Raw genomic sequence first — 21,042 nt, forward strand, 5'->3', positions numbered from 1 at the left:
TTTCTGGTAGATTTATACGAAATTCCTGTTAATCGTAAGAAATTCAGGCATCAGTTCTGCAGGAATCATGCCAGGATGGAAATTTCTTAACTGTTTATTAAAAGTACCTGGAAGCTTGTTCTTGGGCTTGATCCACAGAGTACCTGATTTATTAGATCCTGGTTCAGGACTGAGAATATGCATTTCCAATAAGTCCTCAGGTGACATTGATAGTGAGTGTCCAGGGATCAAACTGGGAGAAACAAGGTTGTAGAAAAATGTGAGGGTGCCTGGTTCCAGGTCCCAGCCCATCATGGTGGAGATTTTTAGGCTCCAAGGGACAAAGCAAAGGTTTCTCACCCACATGCCCTTAGTGTCTTGGCAGTAAGCAAAGCAGATGCAGGCCCTCTGGGCTGAAGTCTCAGGTCCACCAATGCTGAGGAGCCCTGTGAAATCTCCCCCCACCCAGGCCACCTAGTCACCTGTTTCTTCTGCCTGAAATTTATTCCAAAAATACCCACATGGCTCATCCCTCACCTCCTTCAAGAATATGCTCACTGGCCTTCTTATTAAGAAGCCTCACCTCCCTCCTTTGACCCATACTAAAACAACATCCCTTTTATTGTTCGTTTTTTTAGATTAATGTTAGATTCCTAAGGGAATTGAATATATCTCAGATATCGAGTAAGAGTTATTCAATGGATAAAAGTGTTGCTCAACTAATTGGACACATCTTTCCTGCTGGCAGGAGAGATGTTTTCTATGGGAACCACAGAGATCTATCCTTATATTACTGCTTCAGAGTGGCCCACCATAGCTACTTCTATTTTCTAGAAGCACTATCTGGTGTATTTTTTTTTTTTTTCTCTTATTTTTGACAGAAACTATGCAGACTGACAAACTGACTTCAGTGCTTCAGACTGTGCATTTGAATTGCAATACAATAATATTTATTGGCTTCCCTACCAGTGAACGCATTTTGTGTATGAATGACTCTATGGAATGACATGCGTATTTCGATTGGTAGCCTTTGGGAGCATCTAAAATACTACTTTTCGCCTCTGGAAGCACGCTGAGCTTTATGGAGTTTGAAATAATATGTCTCCAAACACTTGGGTGAGCACTGCAGACAGCACTTCTCAGATATCTGTCTAGTTACGACTTCTTCAAGAACGGGGGTAGCCCCTCCTCTGCCCTTGGACGTGGACAAGCCATTTCTCAGCGCCCATAGCACTGGGGGCTTTAACTTTCACTCCAGGAGCTGGTGGAGAGCGTCCTTACCCACGACCTCTGGCTCTAATGGAAACTACATTACCCAGAATGCTCCACGCTGAACGGCAGCTGGGCAGAGCCAATGAGGGCTCAGAAATTAGAACGTTTCCGTGTGTGTCACAGATCGGAAAGGAGGGACTTCCGCTGTCCTCTTTGTGGCAGCCATTTTGGCTTTTCTTGGGTGTGCTCACCAGATCAAAGGCTCCGGAGAGCCGGGTCGTGGGTGAGGTGACTGGATCGAGAAGGCGTGACAGGACTCTTTGTCCCCACTGCACAGAGGCGGGTCTGAGGCTCGGTGACGCCTCCCTGAGTGCCTCGCGCCAGGCCTGCGATAGGGAGCGCCGTGCCCCGGTCGTCCGCGGCTCCTGCCCCTGCTCCGCTCAGAGTCCGATGGCTGCGGCTGCGCTGAGGGACCCGGCTCAGGTAAATGCTATGTCCTCTGGGCCTTCACCCGCACCCCGACCTAAGTTTTAAAGCCCAATGAGGGGCGCCTGTTCACGTCCCTGCAGCACAAGCCTCTGTGTCTAGGACCGTGAGGTGCTCGTTGGTGGGGTCCTTATTTTTGACATTTAGCGTGATGGAGTGTGGGAGAGTGTGACAGGCAGAGGGTCGGGCAAGTGCAAAGGCTTAGAGGTGGGACTTAGCTGGGAGGATTAGAGAAGCCTGGGGTCCACCTTCTGGAGGGAACGGAGCATATGAGGCTGACTTATTCTTTGAACAGCAGGCTGAGGGGTGTACCTTCGTTGTGAGAACTCCAGAAACCGTGGAGTTTTGAACAAAGGAGGGGCACCATCTTAGGGTTTTAAAACTTTCCCAAAGACCGTTCTAAGGAAGAATAGAGTGGAAGGGGCGATGAGAACTTTGAGGCACTGGGAGGTTGCATCTTTTTCCAGAGTCTCACAACTGGTAAGAGGTGACATTGAGCACTGAGGTATGGAGGTAAGACAGCCAGCCTGAGGTCACCTGGTTTCAGGGCCAGGCAGGAGTACAAGGAGGCATGAACCCATACATCTGCATCACGGACTCATTCCATTAAGGTCTGCCTCTTTCCACGGTCCCTGTGACTGTAGAAGGGCTTATGGAATGCACATAGGGAGAAGGAGGTTGTTCCAGTTGTCAGTCGTCCCAGCCTCCACCAACATGTTCTCTGGATTGTACTTTTCTGGGACTCTTGCTTGCCATTCTTCCAGTCCTTGAGTCTAGAGCCCTGGAGAAACTCCAAGCGCAGGGTCTTAAGTCCATGTCAGGGGTTATGTGGAGGTGTTCCCATTTCTGGCAGCCAGTGTAAACAGATGTGGAAAGTTATCCCCAGGACTGGCACCAGGATTTGCAAATGCTTAGAGGTAAAACTGAGCTGGGAATGTTCAGAAAGCCAAAGGTCTCCTTTCCTTTAGGTGGAGACAAAGCAGGGGGAGGGAGTCAGGACTGTAGTGGCTGCCTGAGAAGTTGGGTGTTTGTTCTGGAGGTAATGGGAGGTTTGGGTCAGAAGAGAGAGATTATGTTACCAAAGTCTCAACAGCCTTCATTTGGCTGCAGAGTGGAGAGTAGGCTTGGGTTGAGGAAGGAGGAAGGAAGATCAGAGTGAGGGTTAATGGACCAGAGTCGTGGCTTAGGAGATGTGGTTGGACTCTGGATGCGAATTTTAAAAACGGGTAACTAAGTTTTCTAATATGGACAGTGTGAGGTAGTGAAACAGGATTCAGGGATGACCCCATGGATTTTGTTTTAGCAGCTGTAGGAATACAAATTTCATCATCTGAAATGGAAAAGTTGGTATTAAGAGTAATATTCGCTGGGGACATCAGGAGCTTTGGTTTCGTCATGCTAAGTAAGAGTTTGAGATATCTCAGAGACCACTGAGTGAAGTATTTAAGCAGGCACTGAACACGCAAGTCTGGATGTCTGAGGAGTGGTTCAGGATAGATATTTAAAATGTGGTGGTGATTGTGTGGACCAAGGTGAGTGCACTATGGGTCATATTTAGGAGAGTCAATCTTCGGGTTATGGTGGTAAAGCTGTTAGGGGAGCAGGAGAACTGGACCTCTTGGTTGGATACCTGGATTATGGTAGTGGGCTTTACAAACACAGGTAATGGAGGTAAGTGGCCACGAAGGTAGGATGTATCAGACAGGATAGTTTGGCCTAGGCAAAGGGAAGAGTGGATGTGAGATGGATGTGGAGGCATAGGTATATTTGAGGCAAGATGCCACCCAAGCCAGACCTGGAGCTTTTTCACCACTTGATAGAATCACCAGGATTTTGTGATGACTTTGATGCGGCCTGAGGTCTTTCATTCAGGCTGGACAATAAGGTCAAAAGTAAATATAGTCATCTGTGAGAGTCACTTGACCTGGGGTGGGCGATCAGTAGGGCTGGTCTGTGAGTGTTAGGTGGACAGAGGAAGGTTGTGACTTCTGAGGGTGATGCACATGTTTTTCTGCGTGGCCAAGTCTGAGGCAAAGAATGGAGGCAGAGAGGCTTCATAAGATTTGAGCCTAGTGGGGAAGTCTAGGGTGGTATTGGATCCTGTCTGAATTTGTTAAGCATATCTCGATGCCAAGTCATTGTGTAAAGCCCAAAATTAAGGTCCACTGTTATGTGCTGTCTTTACATCTGGTAGAATGGGGATGACATCACATGGTCTGAGTGCAAGTTCCTCTTGCCATTCTTCTCTCACTTGATTTCTCTGAACAAACAACCCTTTTTATTAAGGGGACCAGGCACAAATTTCTGCTTATCCCTTTGTAGCAGATTTCACCCCCCTCCTAGCCTATGGAGTTATCCAAACTGCTAATTGCAAGAACCAGAGGGCATCTCACCCTTTTGTTCTTACAGTGCTTACATTTCACAGCCCCTGGTTGTTCACTTTTTCTAGGATTGTACCCCCATCTGGCCCTGTGTGATATGTGTTGTCCTCCTCTCCAGCTATGTATACATATATATTTAATAAGTTGCTATCTATTTCATCTATCCAGTGTCAGATATTGTATGTTTGGCCATCCCTATAACCCTTGGGTGGGAATCCCACCTTCACCAGTGGGGATGATGAGAAGATGATTAAGACAAAGTCATATGTGGGAGGCCAGGGAGATGCCTATAATATGAGGCAGTGACGTGGTGGTAGCCATGGGCATGGGGCTGTGGTGTCTGGAGATATGAGGGGTATGCAGTCTAAAGAATAATGTCCACTAGGAGAAGAAGAATGCCTCATGGCTCCAGGGCCCAGATATTGAGACTTCCGTGACCTTGGGCATTCCAGGGGGATTGCCTGATAGAAAGGGCTGGATCCTTCTATGCCTGGCCCCCTGTTTACATACCTATTTGTCCACTTGCCTATTGTTATTGATGGCTGTACTTTGTAATGGCACTGGGGTGGGTCCTATTTCTCCCCTGAGCTAGGGAGCTTGAGAGGAGGATGGGCATAGGGTAAATATTTAGGGGAAGGGTTTGTGGGTCCTAGGGAAAGGGGTTGTTTATGGTTTCATCTGTTATCACAATAGCAGGGCATCGTGACCTTTGAAGATGTGGCTGTGCATTTCTCCTGGGAGGAATGGGGTCTCCTTGATAAGGCTCAAAGATGTCTGTACCGTGATGTGATGCTGGAGAACTTGGCACTGATAAACTCCCTGGGTAAGATCCTTACAGCCACCCTGTACCCTGAGATAGTCTCTGCCTATGCCCTTTTCCCCAAGAGCAGGTCTGTCCTCACATTTCAGTTCCCTGGGTAGGTGGTGTAGTTGATAGAGCTGACGTGTATGCATCCCTCTTCTCAGGTAGGCAACACCTGCTTCCCTATAGTTTCACAGGGGAGGATTCACTGTTAGGAGTTTTGTAGTTGCCCTGATGGATTTCACCTTGCTAATCCTCTGGCTGGCTGGGTGACTTTGTCCAGATCCAAGGTTCCTTTGTGACCCATGTTTTACTTCCTTCCTTAGCTTGCCTGTGTCAGGGATTACTGTCACTGACATGGTTACACTTATGTGGATCATGGACTCTTCTTATAAGACCTTCCTCTGAAGTTTTTTTTTGGTAATATTTGTGTTCTAATTTTTTTTCTATGGGTTTTTTGTGGGCCAGTGCTGGCTGCTCTTCTGTCCTTTTATTCCTTTAGTACTTGCAATATCTAGGTGCCTTGTATTTGTTCCTCTTGCTAGTGGGGTGGAGACCCCTCTGTGGTTCACAGGATGGCTGTGAATCCAGCCACAGCAAGATGGGCTCATAGGGCATCTGGCCCTGAGGAGTGATACCTAGATAAGGGGATGATGTGAAGCTGTGTTCAAATTGTGGTAGAAACCTATTCTGTTTGACTAGTATTTTGTTGCTGGTGGCCACAGCTCTTTTTTGCTTTTCCTTTATCATTCTTGATACTTTGCCAATTTGTCAACTCTACATACCATTTGTCACTTCTACTTTTATATCCAGCCTGGGTCTAATCCCCATATCCCTGGACTTCATGTCTCACCTGTTTTTCTCACTGCTCTATCTGCTGTGCTCTGCAGTGATGGCCTCTACATATTGTGTCATGAGGTGTGCACATATTTTTAAATAGTCCTTGAAGGCTAACTGCTGTATTACATTTGTATTTTCTTGGGCCTGGACATATCATTCCACAGAGCACTCATGTGTCTGTAGCAGACAAGATTCTACTGAAAGTTGTTTGCAGAGGATTGAGTTTTAGACCTTGCCTCTCTTTTCTGGTCATACTGCATGGCTATGTCCTTTACTTCATGAGCACTCCCATTCTGTGATCTTTGTAGCCCAGTTTTTCAAGCAGCATTTTATTCAACCTGAAACCAACTCCCTTGTCCTGTAAACAGTCCCATGGACTCATTCCTGGGTTTGTCAGATACACACTTATGTAGGGGCTGCCCCTCCCACCATTGTCATCATTTCACTGACATTTCTTGCTTTTAGGTTGTTGGCATGGAGTGGATGATGAGGAGACACCTTGTGAGCAGTGCATTTCTTTAGAAGGAGCGTCCCAAGTCAGGACTTCTGAGGCAGAACTATTTCCCCAGAAGGCCACCCCCTGTAGGATGTGTGGTCTGGTCTTGAGGGACATTTTGCACTTGGCTGACAACCAGGGAACACATCATGGACAGAAACTGTATAGGTGTGGGGCATGTGGAAAACAGTTGTATTTCAGTACAGATGTTTATCAGCACCAGAACCAGCACTTTGGAGAGAAACATTTCAGAAGCAATGTGGACAGAGCCTCATTTGTGAAGAGCTGCAAATTTCATGTGTCAGGGAAGCCCTTTACCTGCAGGGAAGTTGGAAAGGACTTTTTGACCACCTCAGGATTTCTCCATCAACAGGCCACTTGCACTGAGGAGCAGTCAAATAGAAATGATTGTGGGACTGTTTGTCGCAGTGGAAAAACTCATTCCAACTGTGGAGAATACAGAAAAGCATTTAGCCACAAACACACACTTGTTCAGCAGCAGGGAGCCCTCACTACAGAAAGATGTTACATATGCAGTGAATGTGGGAAATCCTTTAGCAAAAGCTACAGCCTTAATGACCATTGGAGAGTTCACACTGGTGAAAAGCCTTATGAATGTGGTGAATGTGGGAAATCCTTTAGGCAAAGCTCTAGCCTCATTCAGCACCGGAGAGTTCACACTGGTGTACGCCCTCATGAATGTGATGAATGTGGAAAACTATTTAGCAATAAGTCCAACCTCATTAAACATCGGAGAGTTCATACTGGTGAAAGGCCATATGAGTGCAGTGAATGTGGGAAATCCTTTAGTGAAAGCTCTGCACTGCTTCAACACCAGAGTGTTCACACTGGAGAAAGGCCTTATGAGTGCAACAAATGTGGGAAATTCTTTACCTATCATTCCAGTCTCATAAAACATCAGAAAGCTCATAGTGGATCAAGGCCTTATAAGTGCAGTGAGTGTGGGAAATCATTTAGTCAAAACTCCAGCCTCATTGAACACCGTAGAGTTCACACTGGAGAAAGGCCTTATAAGTGCAGTGAATGTGGGAAATCCTTTAGCCAAAGCTCTGCACTCCTTCAACATCGGAGAGTTCATACTGGAGAAAGGCCTTATGAATGCAGTGAATGTGGGAAATTCTTTACTTACAGCTCTAGTCTCCAGAAACATCAGAGAGTTCACACTGGATCAAGGCCTTATGAGTGCAGTGAATGTGGGAAATCCTTTACTCAAAACTCCAGCCTCATTAAACACAGGAGAGTTCACACTGGGGAAAGGCCTTATGAGTGCACTGAATGTGGGAAATCATTTAGCCATAACTCTAGCCTCATTAAGCACCGACGAATTCATAGTCGATAAGGGCCTTATGAGTGGCAAATGTGTAAAATGCTTTAACCAATGCGCTGGCCTTGTTACACACCTGAGAGTTAACCTTGGAGAAAGTCTTTAATTCAGTGAATGTGAGAAAGCCTTCAGCTGAAGGCCTTTTCTCATTGGATACCATAAAATTTACATGGGAAAAACAAACACCTTTGGTATGTAAAGATGTGCTGTTTCCTTGTTCAGTATAACAACTCTGGAGGAGATCCCTTATGTTGGTGCCATCTGCCTGAATTGCTTCTCATACATTCAAACATCTGCATAAATTCCAGGTATGTAGGAGCTGCATTGCACTTTTTAACCTGCCCGTGGTCCTTGCCAGACTTATGTCACTGCCAGTTCTATAGTGGAAGTCATTTCATCTCTACCACCTGGCAGGTGCCCGCACTGTATACCATTCACCCACCCTAGTGTGTTCAGGTAAATGAGCCTCAGTGTTCTGTTCATGGGAGGACTTTGTAAGTAAGTAGCCTGAGCATTTATTCCTTTCTTGTTTGTTTCTCTCTGATGAGTTAGGGCATGGACCTGATGCATTTTGGCCCAGAAGAGTCTCCTGGTGACTTGAAAAGATGGACTACCTTTTTCAGGGATATTGTTGGACTCACATGACTCTTGTGATAGAATTTTCCAGCTTCCAAATCACCAACTGTGGGAACTGCCTGCCTCCCAGTGCTCTGGTTTGTATGATAATAAAGTCCGTATTGTTTATCACCATTAATCTTGGGGGTTCTATTTACTGTATAGGGTGCTTTGAAAACATTTAGATTCTAACATTAAGGAGTAAACAACTTTTATGGGGATCCCAAACTTCGTGTGCCTCAGAGGGACAGTATGGTAGCAGAATATAGCTCTTTTTCTACCTTTGGCCTAGTTTGCATTGCTGTCCAATGTCTCCAAGGATAAACTGCAGGGTGTTGTCCTAATTTCTATCCTGGATTCCATGACATTGTGAGTTCAGAAGGCAAACTGAGAAAAGGGACAATTGGGACAGTCTGGTGCTTCTGAGAGCAACATGAAATTATTCTCCTGTTCACAAGGGATTATTCTCATCAGTATTGGGGGAAATGTGTTCTCCAGGTCCTGTAAAGGATCTTTATGCCTTGATATCCCAAAATCTGTAGGGTAGCATCACACACAAGTTGTAAGATTTTAGCAGAAATTATAATCGTTATAGAAATATTGCATGAATAGAGAGTGGAAAAGACTGCAGTTAAACTGACTGGAATGTGCCTTTTTTACAGGGCCATCCATGATGTTCCAGTCACCATGGCTAAGAAGTATGAGCAGGTACAGAAATTCTCAGGACCTCCAGAACTGTGTATCTTGTGTATCTGAGGTCATTGTCAGAGAAGATAATCTAAAGGTTTTATGGATTTTTGTAGCCACTGGGCTGTTCTCATCAAGGCCTTTGGAGTGCAGGCAGGAAAACCAGTATAGAGAGAAGGGAGTTCTCAGTTTATCAGTATGGCCTTTGTCACCTAGCCAACATTCCTGTTGAATCAAGTGGAAACAGCCTTCACTGCTCACCTGTTTGCTATCGCTGATGCAAAGCTGTCCCTCCCAGGGCGTGAGGTGAGAGAAAGTGAAATCAACATAGGGTTGTCAAGTCTGATTTTCCAAAATAGTAGGAGATCCAGACTTGTATTTTGAACCATATTTTAAAATCTTTAATAAAGTATAAATGACATGCAATAAATGGCACATATTTAAACTCTACAATTTGATGTTTTGACATTCATATAAACCCATGAAACCATCCTCACAGTCATGGTAATGAACCTATCCAGCACCCTCATATTTACCTCATGCCCTTTACTACTACTACTGTCTACCCTCCAGACAATTGCTGATTTACTTTCTTTCACAATAGATTAGTTTTTATTTTCTAGCATTTTATATAACTGAAATCATGAAGTGTTTACTCTTTTTTTTCCCTGGGTGCACACATGCAGCATATTTATTTTGAAATTTATCAGTGGTGTTTAAGTATCTTAGTTCGTTTTCTGCTGCTGTAACAATACCTGAGACTGGATAATTCATAAACTATAGAAGTTTGTTTGGCTCATGGTTCTGGAGTCTGGGATGTCCAAGAGCATGGCACTGGCATCTGGTGAGGGTCTTCATGCTGTATCATCCCACAGTGGAAGGGGAAACAAGCGTGAGAGGCAGAGAGAGGAAATTGTGCTGAACTCATCCTTTTTATCAGAAATCCACTCCCACGATAACTAACTCACTCCCATGGTAATGGCATTAATCCATTCATGAGGGCAGAGCCCTCATGATCTCATCACCTCTTAAAACTCCTGTGTGTGGTTTTTTTTTTTTTTTTTTTTTTGCCTTTTTGTCTTTTTTCGTGTCCGGCAACGGATCGCAACCCTCAGTGTCGCGCCTGTACCGGACCGGGACCGGCAATGGAATCGCAACCCCCAGCACCGCGCCCACACCTTGCTCAGCCAGCGAGCTGGAACCGGTCTGTATGTGGGATCCGAACCCTCCAGCGCCGCGCCCACACCTTGCTCAGCCAGCGAGCTGGAACCGGTCTGTATGTGGGATCCGAACCCTCGGGGGGAACGCCACCGCACTCCCAAGTGGCGCACTGCGCCACCGGGCCGGCCAAAAACTCCTGTGTGTTAATACCATCACAATGGCAATTGAATTTCAACATGAATTTTTGGAGGGGACATTCAAACCATAGCAATGAGTACTTCTTTCTTTTTTATATTGCTGAGAATTAGAGTCATGTGCCACATAACAATGTTTTGTATATGACAGTGGTCCCGTAAGATTATAATGGAGCTGAAAATTTTCTGTTGCCTAATGACATAACCAGCTTAACATTGTAGCACAATTACTTTATCTTTTTATAAATTTAGTGTAGCCTAAGTTTACAGTGTGTATAAAGTTTGCAGTGGTGCACAGTAATGTCCTACACCTTCACATTCACTCACCACTCACTGACTCACTCACCCAAGCAACCTCCAGTCCTGCAGGCTCCATTGATGGGAAGTGCCCTATACAGCTATACCATTTTTATCTTTTATACCATGTTTTTCCTGTACCTTTTGTATGTTTAGATGCACAAATACCACTGTTACATTGCCTACAGTATTCAGTGCAGTAACATGATGTACAGGTTTGTAGCTTAGTAGCAACAGGCTCTGCCATATAGCCTAGATGTACAGTAGGCTGTACCATCTAGGTTTGTGTAAGTACACTCTATGAAGGTCACACAACAATGAAATCTCCCAGTGACACATTTCTTAGAACATACCTCTAGGGCCGGCCCCGTGGCACACTTGGGAGGGTGCAGCGCAGGGAGCGCAGCAGCGCAGGGAGCGCAGCGTCGCTCCCGCCGCGAGTTCGGATCCTATATAGGAATGGCTGGTGTGCTCACTGGCTGAGCGCGGTGCGGGCAACACCACACCAAGGGTTGTGATCCCCTTACCGGTCACCAAAAAGACCAAAAAAAAAAAAACATACCTCTATTGTCAAGTGATGCAGAATTGTATGATGTATCAATATTTGTTTATTCTTTTATCCGTTCATGGATGTTTTGGGTTGTTTACAGGTGTAGGTTATTGCATATAAAACTGCTATAGACATTTGAATACAATTCTTCACATAGATATGTTTTATTTCTCTTGTGTTAACACCTTGGAGTGCAATGCCTGAGTCAGGGTAGATGAATGTATAGCTTTTTGATTTAACATGGTGGTTCTCTGGATTTCTCCCAGCAGTGTATGAGACTTCCGGTTCTTCCATATCCTTGCCAATAGTGAATATATTGTTTTTAAATTTTGACTTGTTTAATAAATCTCACTGTGATTTTAGTTGCATTTCCCCAATGTTTCATTAGGTTGAGCATTTTTTCATTTGTTTATTTGTCACCACTGTGTCTTCTTTGGTAAAACGTCTGTTCATATCTTTTGTGTATTTTTAAAAATGAATTTTGGATATTTCCATCTCATTAAAAAAATAAGTTAATAGTGAAACATCAAAGAGTTATGTTGGAACTTTATTCTTCAGTGGTGTGACTTCTTTGCTGTAAAGAATAATTGAATACTGGAAATTTAGTTCCTAAATTTTTTTGTGTGCTAAACACAGTACAATAGCCACATATGAGAGGTTTTCAAAAAGTTCATGGGAAGATTTGTATTGTCTTTTAATTCTGTTTTTCCATGAATCTTTTGAAATGCCCTCACATACCACATATCACTTTTTAACATCAGCAACATGTTGGCAGTTTGAAATTGGCCATGGTGGTAGCATTTACACCAGGGAGTGGCAAAAAATACAAACCTTGGCTTGATTTATTAAACTTTGATTATCTAGAATTAAAAACTGATGGAGAATTGGGAAGAGCTGCCAGTAGTGTGCCAATATATTCTATTTCCACCATACTGATAAGTTGCCACAAATAGCCTCAAGAACATAGAAGATAATAAAATGTAGTGAAATGATTAGGAAGTAATAAGTTTTTATATTTGTTTTAAAAAATATTTTGAGGAGTAATTGACTTAAATTGCATATATTTAAAATGTATATTTGATGTTTTGATACATGCTTATACACTTAAATCAAAAGTTACCTATCTTTTTAGTTTATATGTTTACTTTTCATCATATAAAATTACTGATACAGTGACATTCTGTCTTTTGTTATGGCTATTTTCAAATACATACAAAAATGAAAAAGACTTTTATGAAGCTGGATGAACCCTTCCCCAATCTTCTATCACTATCATTTTGTGGTTACCCTTGTTTCATCTGTCCTTGTGTACTAAGTGTGTTAACTTGTTTTACTTATAACTTGAGATAATATATCATTTAATGAATAACCTCTTCAGAATCCATTATTAAAATGTAAGGGCCCTTTCACAACCCCAATAACTGTTAGGTTTGGTGAGACAGAAAAGAGGGAGACCCAAGCCCAGCACTGTTTCAGCCAAGAAGCTTTATTCCAGCAGCGTGAAGGGGAGACTGAGTCAGATCAGCTCCCAACCCTATGCAGACTAGTAGAGGTTTTATAAGGTTTGAATTAGAGGAGGGGCATTGGGTTTAGGGGAAGGGCATTGGATGGTGTTTTTGCATAAGAATCTGTTTTGCACAAATTCTGGATTTTCTCAGAAAGCACCTGCTTAAGAGGGAGGGGGTAGGGTGAGGAAGCAGATAACATGGCTGTGCTTATGCTAAGCTGATTGTGAGGCCTAATTACTTTATCATTGCCAGCTCAATATGAGGCCTCCAGTCCTCGCCTGCCCCCAAAAGACGAGCAACTTGGCCTGCTCCCTAGTCGAAATTGAACATTTCTTCCGCCTCCTCAGGAGCAATCAAAAAGTCTTTTAAATCCACTGAGCAGACCTTACTACCTGTTTCTGGACGTTTGGTGAAATGTTGTTCAGGGCACAATTGCTGCCACAAAGCAAACAGGACTGCATTTGGCTGCCAGTCAATTTTCTTTCTACCAACCCCTGCTGCAAGCAAGTCAAGCCACATCTGCTTAAGGCTAGTCTTGCTTGGTCCTTTTGGGATAAAATCCTGAGCATTTCTTGGGGGTTTGGTCTTAGCCATCTTCCGGGCCCCTTTTGCTTGTCTCCTGTCCTCTACTTCACCCAGGCTGGCTATCATGGTCGTTACCTCATGTATAGGCTGAGCATTTCTTGGGGGTTTGGTCTTAGCCATCTTCCGGGCCCCTTTTTCTTGTCTCCTGTCCTCTACTTCACCCAGGCTGGCTATCATGGTCGTTACCTCATGTATAGGATGACCAATGTATGGGGCCAGTATGGCCATCAGTGACCCAGAGGACGTTGACGGGGCATTTTGCAGCACTATGTCTCTCATGCTGCCTGTAAAATTTTCATCATCCAGGCCATGAGTGTTCACATTAAACATGGACTGCCACATCCCCAGCTCTCAAATTATTTGAACTAACTCAGCATACGTTTGCCATTTACTAACAATCTTGGGCAGTTCTCCAGCATTTGCCTACATGGTTCGGGCACCTGCATTCACCCATTCCATTAAGGAATGATTACCTGGCCCTTGTGCATATCGGCAGCTATTCTGCAGCCGCTTCCTTGGACGGGTGCAGGATGATGGAGGCCAATTTTTCCATCTCCTCACCAGAGCACAACACACTATCCAACCCTAGGTTCTATAACCACAACAGCCAAGCAGCTAGGGGCTCCCCTTGTTTCTGCTGAAACTGTCTCCCCAAGTCACCTAAGTCAACCTGGGTATATGGGACATAGGTGGTAAATTGGGTCACCTGTGGATTGCCCACTGGCTGCCCTCCCAGTCCCATAGGCCGCTCGTGCTTCATTTTCTGATGCACAACAGTTTGTACCTGGGGACGCACGGTCTCCCCCAACTCACCACTGCGTTTGTCATCCTCCCTGGTGTGAGAAGCAGGAGTGGCCAGTCGCTGCACGTCATCCTCCAGGACATTCATCTGTGCTTCCAACAACTCTGCTTTCCTCTTCGAATCTTCCAGTAGCTGCACATCATCCACCAGCAATTCTGGTTTCCACTTCAAATCTTGATCAACTTGCAGCAGAGTGAGCAGCAACCAGGCTTCGGTAAGCAGAAAAGTGGCCACTGGGCACCACATGCTCAAGGACAGCCACATTTCCTCCTCCTCCCAAGGGGCTTTCTGCTCTAGTGCCTGGTCTATGCTTACTTGCAATACAGTGAGCAGCAAACAGATCCCGGTCAACAGGAAAGTGGCCATGGGGCACAACATGTTCAAAAGCAGACACATTTCCTCCTTCTCCAAGGACTTCTTGGCTCCTGTACCTGCTCAGAATCCTGCTCTGACTACACCAATTGTAGAGCTAGAGCTGGGGTCTGGAGCTCACAGACCCCTGGAGCCTGTTCACAAACCCTTCACACACAGGTCTACGAGCGAGGTAACTGGAAAAAACAGTCGTTGGAGCCGTGGCTGAAGTAGGAATAGTCTTTATTCAGCACACACAACACTATGAGCTAAGCAAGTAGTTTTGTAAATTGAAGCAAGGTGACTGAGGGTTAGGCTCCTGCCCTCCCTCAGGAACTGGGAGATGAGATGCTGTCTCTCTTGATGTTTGCATTTCAAAAAGATGGCTCTCAAGATGTTTGTACTTGAAAGAAATGGCTCCCAGGTTTTTGGAGGGGAGATAAGGCCACCTGACAAAAGGCCTATCTTGTCTTCAAAGGGATACATTCTAAAATATGAGAAAGTTAAGTGCTCTGAGAAAAGGAAGGCGGTCCTTTTACACATTTTCAACAGGGATAATTAAGCCTCTTATTTTAAATTTGTATTTGTCTTTATAAGATACACCTGGAAACACACAGTGTGACTTTTGGTAGCACACAGCAACACAGCCTAGAAACACATTGCAGGTATGGGATGTGACACACACAGGTATCTGGGGGGACCCTGTTAGACAGGTGTGTGATACTGACTCAGCACAACCTGAGGCACCTTACATACATGGCCTAGACAACAGTGTGACAGCTGTGGGATGTGCTCATCATGTCAGATGTGACAGGTTTGGGCTTTACAGGAGGGGTCAGACTTCCTCCAGCTTGTTTAAAGAATGGTTGGTCAAGGGAGGGTCTGCAGGGCACCCTGGAGTGGAAGGAGGAGGCTGAGAAGGGCCTTCAGAGGTACCAGAGGGAAGCAGGAGCTTTCTTGGAGGGGAAACAGGACCCGAGGGAAGGGGGATGCAGCAGGGAGACCCTTAGCATGTGGGGCTGTGATTGATTCCTGTACCCCGTTCCCTCTCAGAGGGTCAACAAGAGATACCCCCTCCAACTCCACTCCAACTTCAATTTCCACCAGTGCAAGATGGGGATAAACAGTGGAGCTGCCTTAGGGGTGTAGGATATGTAGGGCTAGGGCTTGTATAGAGTGATTGCTTTCTAAGGTCAGGGGAAAAGAGAGGTGAAGGGCCAGTGGTGGAGGAGGCTGGGATACTTATAACAGGGGCCTCTGGGGGCTGTGGGTCTCCTGCCCCTCCTATCTCTGATCCCCCCTTCACCATTCCCAGACCCACCAAAGGGTTCCAGGTAAGGGGTGGCTGCACCTCATCCTCAAGATTTTGTCCATTCTCTATTTGGAGGCTGCACCCATGACCTCCCACAGCCTGGGTGCATTGACCTCTGCCTGCAGGTGGCCACTCCAGGTCCCCTGTGTTCCCTGGGAGCTACCCTGGTTTTCTTGGGGTTCATTACACTTCTTGTGCAGTGCATGGGTTTGGTCCCTGCTCTGCCACTACCCAACATCAAGACTGCTGGTTCTGGAGCCTTTTGGTGCTTTGATTTCAATGGAAGCATCACAGTGCCTTCTCTCTGGGGTCCAGATGAGAGGTGGGGTAGGCAGGTGGCAAGCAGTACTGAACACTGTGCCCAGCACCTAGTGAGCTGTGACCTTGGTGACCATTTACCAGAACCAGGGAAGTCTTCAGGAAGGTGCAAAAGAGAAATGGGGCTTCTCTGAACTTCCTGATCCAACGCCTTCCACTTGCCACTTGAACCAAGCCTTAATAAGAAGCATGGGCTGCAGAGTCCAGAGACTTCAGTGTAGATTCCTGGAGGGCTCCTTTCCAGGGAACAAATACCCATGTAACATTTGGCCCCAAACAGCAAGAATTTGATTAAAAATGGACAGTTTTTCTATTTTTATCTCCCTTTTCAACTGAAGACCAAATGGAGAAAGCCAAGTATGCTCCCTTAACCAATCACAGAGTAGGACCCACTTCTAGTTAGCCTGTCTTCAGCTTCCTCATACCCACAGACTTCAAACAGGCATAACAGAGGCCTCCCCTTTTTTTTTTTTTTTCCAGTATAAAGAATTCCTACTCTTCTGCCTGCCTTTGGAGTTTGCCAAAACAAGTAATGGTGGCCGATACCCTTTTTATACCAAGCTCTGAATAAATACTTTTGCATTTCTCATTTGGTTGGTCTTCACAGTTAATCATGGAGGTCACACCAAGATCTGGTCTGCACTATCTGTTGCAGTGGATTCCAGCCTTAACCAGGTGCTGTATCCACAGAGGACCCTTGTTCTTTGCTTTTAGGGCTTTTCTAGTCTATCTTGCCTAGACATGTTACATTAGCACTAGGATTGAACTCCATTTTCTGTGTGTTGAATTCCTGATCTATTTATTCTCAGTTTGGCACTCAGTTTCTGTAATTGGTTCCCATTTGTTTGGCATCCTTGGTGGGATCAGGTCATTTTTTTAGGGCTTTTCTAGTCTATCTTGCCTAGACATGTTACGTTAGCACTAGGATTGAACTCCATTTTCTGTGTGTTGAATTCCTGATCTATTTATTCTCAGTTTGGCACTCAGTTTCTGTAATTGGTTCCCATTTGTTTGGCATCCTTGGTGGGATCAGGTCATTGCTTCTCATCCCGTTTTGCCATCTTTTGTGTTACTGTTTTGTGATGTGTTGTCTAAAAGTGTTGCAAGTTATAAGAAGGAGGATCAGGGCTGGCTAGTTAGCTCGGTTGGTTAGAGTGTGGTGGTGATAACACGGAGGTCCAGGTTTTGATCCCTGTACCAGCCAGCCACCACCAAAAACAAAAACAAACAAACACAAAAAGAATCCCAGGGTATAATGGTCCTGTAAGCCATTCACGCATTCAAGCCAGCCTCGGGTGGTGAGTTTGTGGTTCTCACTGGACCCACAACCACTTGGACAAACTTTGCTGTGGGTCACCAATAAAACTGGATGGGGTTCTCCAAATTTGATTTTGTATCCTCAGGAGACATAGAAGGAGGGGGAGGTTGGGCTTCGACTCAGAGAAAATGTTCTCACTATTTTTCCACCTGCCAAGGGGTACTGATTGTTGTGTCTGTGTTTGTAAGTGGTTGTAGGAGGATGAGCTAAAAGTATAATGCCCACCAAACTGAGAAGGTATCTTGAGACTGAAAAATGAAGCAGGCAATTCCATGTGGTAAAGCAAAGAATTGTATTAAAGGGTAACTTACATACAGGATGATGGATCAGGTGGGCGATGACCCAAAAGCATATGCAAGGTTTCTCCACACCAGCTCCTGGCTGAGCCCAAGTTCATATAGGCAGTTCACACAAAGCAATGGAAAATGCTACAAGGAAGTTACTAAAAACAATCTGATGTTGCTAATGCTAAATGTCTTATGACAATAATTACTTCCTATGGTGGTCTAGTGATGTGGGTGAGCAGACTGCCTGTCACCACATTGATAGTTAATCATTAAGTTCCTTTATTATAGTAAGCAAGCTGTTCCTATCTGTTGTTCTAACTACCTTGCTCCTAATTATTGTAAAACTTTTGAGGGCAAGGTTCACACAAAGAACATAGCAAGCAGTAAGGGCTCAAGATGGAGTCAGTTATGCTCACAGTCTCACTCCACCCACTAACATCTTAATAGCTCTTACAATCTTATATGTTATTCTTCCACAAAGACTCTAGAGCCAGATATTGGGGCCTGAGACAGGGAGCACAAGGATTACATTTCCACTTACCATCACCAGTGCTCATGGGGTCATTTAAGTCTAAATCTCTAGCAGGAATAACTACTGCTTTTTATATGTACTCATTATAATCCGAATTCTTGCAACTATCTTTCTAAATGTCATAACTTTACCAAGGATGATGTGGGCCTAAGTGGCAACTCTGGGGAATGTTTGATTTGAACAAAATTATTCACTCGTGAGGTGCCTTAGAAGAGAAGGAGAATAAGGTATCACAAGCCCAGTGGGCAGCATTTTTTTGTTGTTTGTTTTGGAGTATGTAGAGGCCTCCAAGTAAAATTCTGAATTAAAAATTGTTTTTTAAAAAGATTCATGAGCCAAAGCTTGAGCAATTTGAAAAGCTTAAGCAAGAGCAAACTAGACTTATTTCCTAGTAAAGCCTCCTTCTCCTTTTCCTCCAGTTGCCTCTATATATCCAAGTCTTCCTCTTTCCTTTTATTTTTCTGATCTTTCCTTCCACACATCCTTCCTCTTTCTTCTTTTGTCCAGACTCCTTACCTTTTCCGAACAACTCTCCTAAAACCAGTTACCTCTGAGCACCTATTCTCTCCGTGAGCCAGGTAGGCAGGCAACTGTAGAATTTAAACCTTGGATCTGGTCTGAATTAAGAAGTATAACTAAAGATATTTCTCTAAATCAAAATAATACCAGTAAATATTTATGGAAGAATTTAGAATTGTTTTTGGTGCATATGTCCCCAAGTTCCCTGACCTGTATCAACTTGTACACATTTAGGATCAGAACCTCAGCTACTAAATCCTGGATTGCAAAAATCTTATTAGACCTGCTGGATTCCTCTTCCCACAGTAAATCTGAGCATTAAAAAACAAACAAAAAGCCAGAAAGGAAGGCCTAAATCTCCTAAAAGTCATACTAAAACATTTCCAATAAAAATTGACTGAACCATAATTCAGTCTTGCAAAAGAAAAAAGAAAAAAAAGGGAGAGAGAGATTAAAATATAGGAGGTTTTCAGGATAGACTAGAAATACCTTTTGGCAATATTAGGGAGTTAGTTAAAGAAGGTGTTGATGTAAGAGCATCTTCTTTATCTTATTTTGTCAATGGTGTTAAACCTGAAATTGGAGACCTATTTGGAAAGCAGAAGTTAGAATGGGAAATAGCCTCTTTAGGTGAACTTCAGCACCTGACAAAATGTTTAGAACAAAAACCAAGCAGGACCCACCCAAAAGTAAACTTGTGGCCCTGCAAATCAAACAGCTACATGGCCCACCTCCCAACCAACAACCTGTTGCCAATGACACTTGTAGATATTGTAAACAGAGGGAATACTGAAAGATTTTTATGAAAGAAAAACCACGACCAAGAAAAATTCCTCAATTCAGATCAATGTGAGTACTCTGAAGAAGAAAAATCACCTAATATATTGCTTTATCCTTAAATATTCAAGGTGCATTAACTATGAATACAGATGGTGACCCTCATTAATTCATGGTAGATACATGGCATTCAACCCTGCCAACTTTGCTTGACCTCTTCCTTGGAGTAAACATACCAAACAGGCAGTGGGTATTTCAAATGACCAACAGATTTTCCCTATTTCCCAGCCCTGAATTGTAACTCTTGGGCCCTAAACAAAAAATATTTTTTACTGTTCTGTGATACCTTCCCTGTAAATTTAACAGTTAGAGACTTTGAAAATAAAATTGTAATATTAAGTGCACACCAGAGGGACTATTTTTTGAGGTTCCAGAGAATTCTATTCATAATCAAGCCGTGTTTGCTCTGAATATACCTTAGCCTCCTCCACTATTACAAAGTTTGAGGCCCACATAAAAAGTAAAATAAAATGGAAGACAAAGGAAATGCTCTAGAAAATTATGCCCAACAGGGCTGGCTGGTTAATTTGGTTAGAGTGAGGTGTTGATACTATCAAGGCCAAGGGTTCAGATCCCTGTGCCACCAGCTGCAAGAAGAAAAGAAAAAAGAAAAAGAAAAAAGAAAAAAAATATGCCAAACAAGACACTTTAACAAATATTATGATCCTATCTAAACCATCAAAAGATGAATCTCTAAAGATATTCAAAAAGGCCATTATAAAATATTAATAAAGGACTGTTGATTATTGTGGTTATTTCATATTCTTTTGCTTTTGTTTGTTTAAGAAATGGTTATTCTTATAACTTATTTTCATTTATGAAGATCTAAATATCCCAAATGTAATATGAACAAACCCATTACAAAATTTGTTTAATAATCAACCTATAACAAATAATTCGATAGGATGCAAGGATTGTTCCAAATCAAGATGTCAAAGCCAGGTACTCATCTTCATTAAAGTCAGAAACGAGATTACAATGGTTATCAAAATTTCAGTTGTTCAAATATTTTATCATGTAGTCAATATGATAGGAAATTAAAAATAAAGCAAAATGTTTGTAAAAAATTCTTATTTTTCAAATCTGGTTATACAATTTGTTAAATTCAATTAACTGAATTACAATTAATAGTAATGTAAAAATATTCTTTTCATATAGAAACAGTAGGTATAAAATATATAAATATTTTTTATTGGTTATGAACATTCATGGGGTACAAAGCTGACTGTCAACAAGATGTGCCCAAGATGTGGTGGCCAGATCCATACTGGCAGCATACCCATTACCACAAATTGTGATTATACCCCGTGTCCCCCACCCAATCAATCCCTGACCTTCCACCCCATCCCCTTTTCCCCCACTGCACTTTGTATCCCTAGGTATGTTCTCTCCCTCTGCAAGTCCAATGCAACACTGTGGTCTTTCTTTCCTTCCTTCTTTCTCTCTTAGCTCCCACTTATGAGTTGTTAAGGGACGCCCCAACCCCTCCTGACCTTAACATATGCATTCTGCTTCTGTACAAATCGCTTGCTAAAATAAATGGGGGAATAAACAGAGTAGCATGGCCAACGCCATTTTAGGCGGCTCTGCCATTTTAGCCTGAAAAGTCCCTGTGGGGAATCCAGGGT

The 21,042-nt window shown here is 43.7% G+C and overlaps 1 protein-coding gene across 3 annotated transcripts; it reads left to right on the plus strand.

The window, feature by feature from the left end:
• Window positions 1-1,451: 1,451 nt before the first annotated feature.
• On the plus strand, window positions 1,452-9,293 carry LOC103603175 (zinc finger protein 154-like). 3 transcript variants are annotated; one of them, XM_008587659.1, is made up of 5 exons: window positions 1,452-1,674; window positions 4,752-4,881; window positions 6,166-7,997; window positions 8,094-8,254; window positions 8,819-9,293. In XM_008587659.1, the coding sequence occupies exons 1-3, from the start codon at window positions 1,642-1,644 to the stop codon at window positions 7,554-7,556; spliced, it is 1,554 nt and encodes a 517-aa protein (XP_008585881.1). In that variant the 5' UTR covers window positions 1,452-1,641; the 3' UTR covers window positions 7,557-7,997; window positions 8,094-8,254; window positions 8,819-9,293. The 3 variants fall into 3 exon arrangements, with proteins under 3 accessions (XP_008585881.1, XP_008585882.1, XP_008585880.1); XM_008587660.1 differs by having other exon boundaries at window positions 6,166-7,849; window positions 8,090-8,254; XM_008587658.1 differs by having other exon boundaries at window positions 6,166-8,254.
• The last annotated feature ends 11,749 nt before the right edge of the window (window positions 9,294-21,042 follow it).

This window comes from Galeopterus variegatus, unplaced genomic scaffold, assembly GCF_000696425.1.
Source record: "Galeopterus variegatus unplaced genomic scaffold, G_variegatus-3.0.2 Scaffold4485, whole genome shotgun sequence".
NCBI lineage: Eukaryota > Metazoa > Chordata > Mammalia > Dermoptera > Cynocephalidae > Galeopterus > Galeopterus variegatus.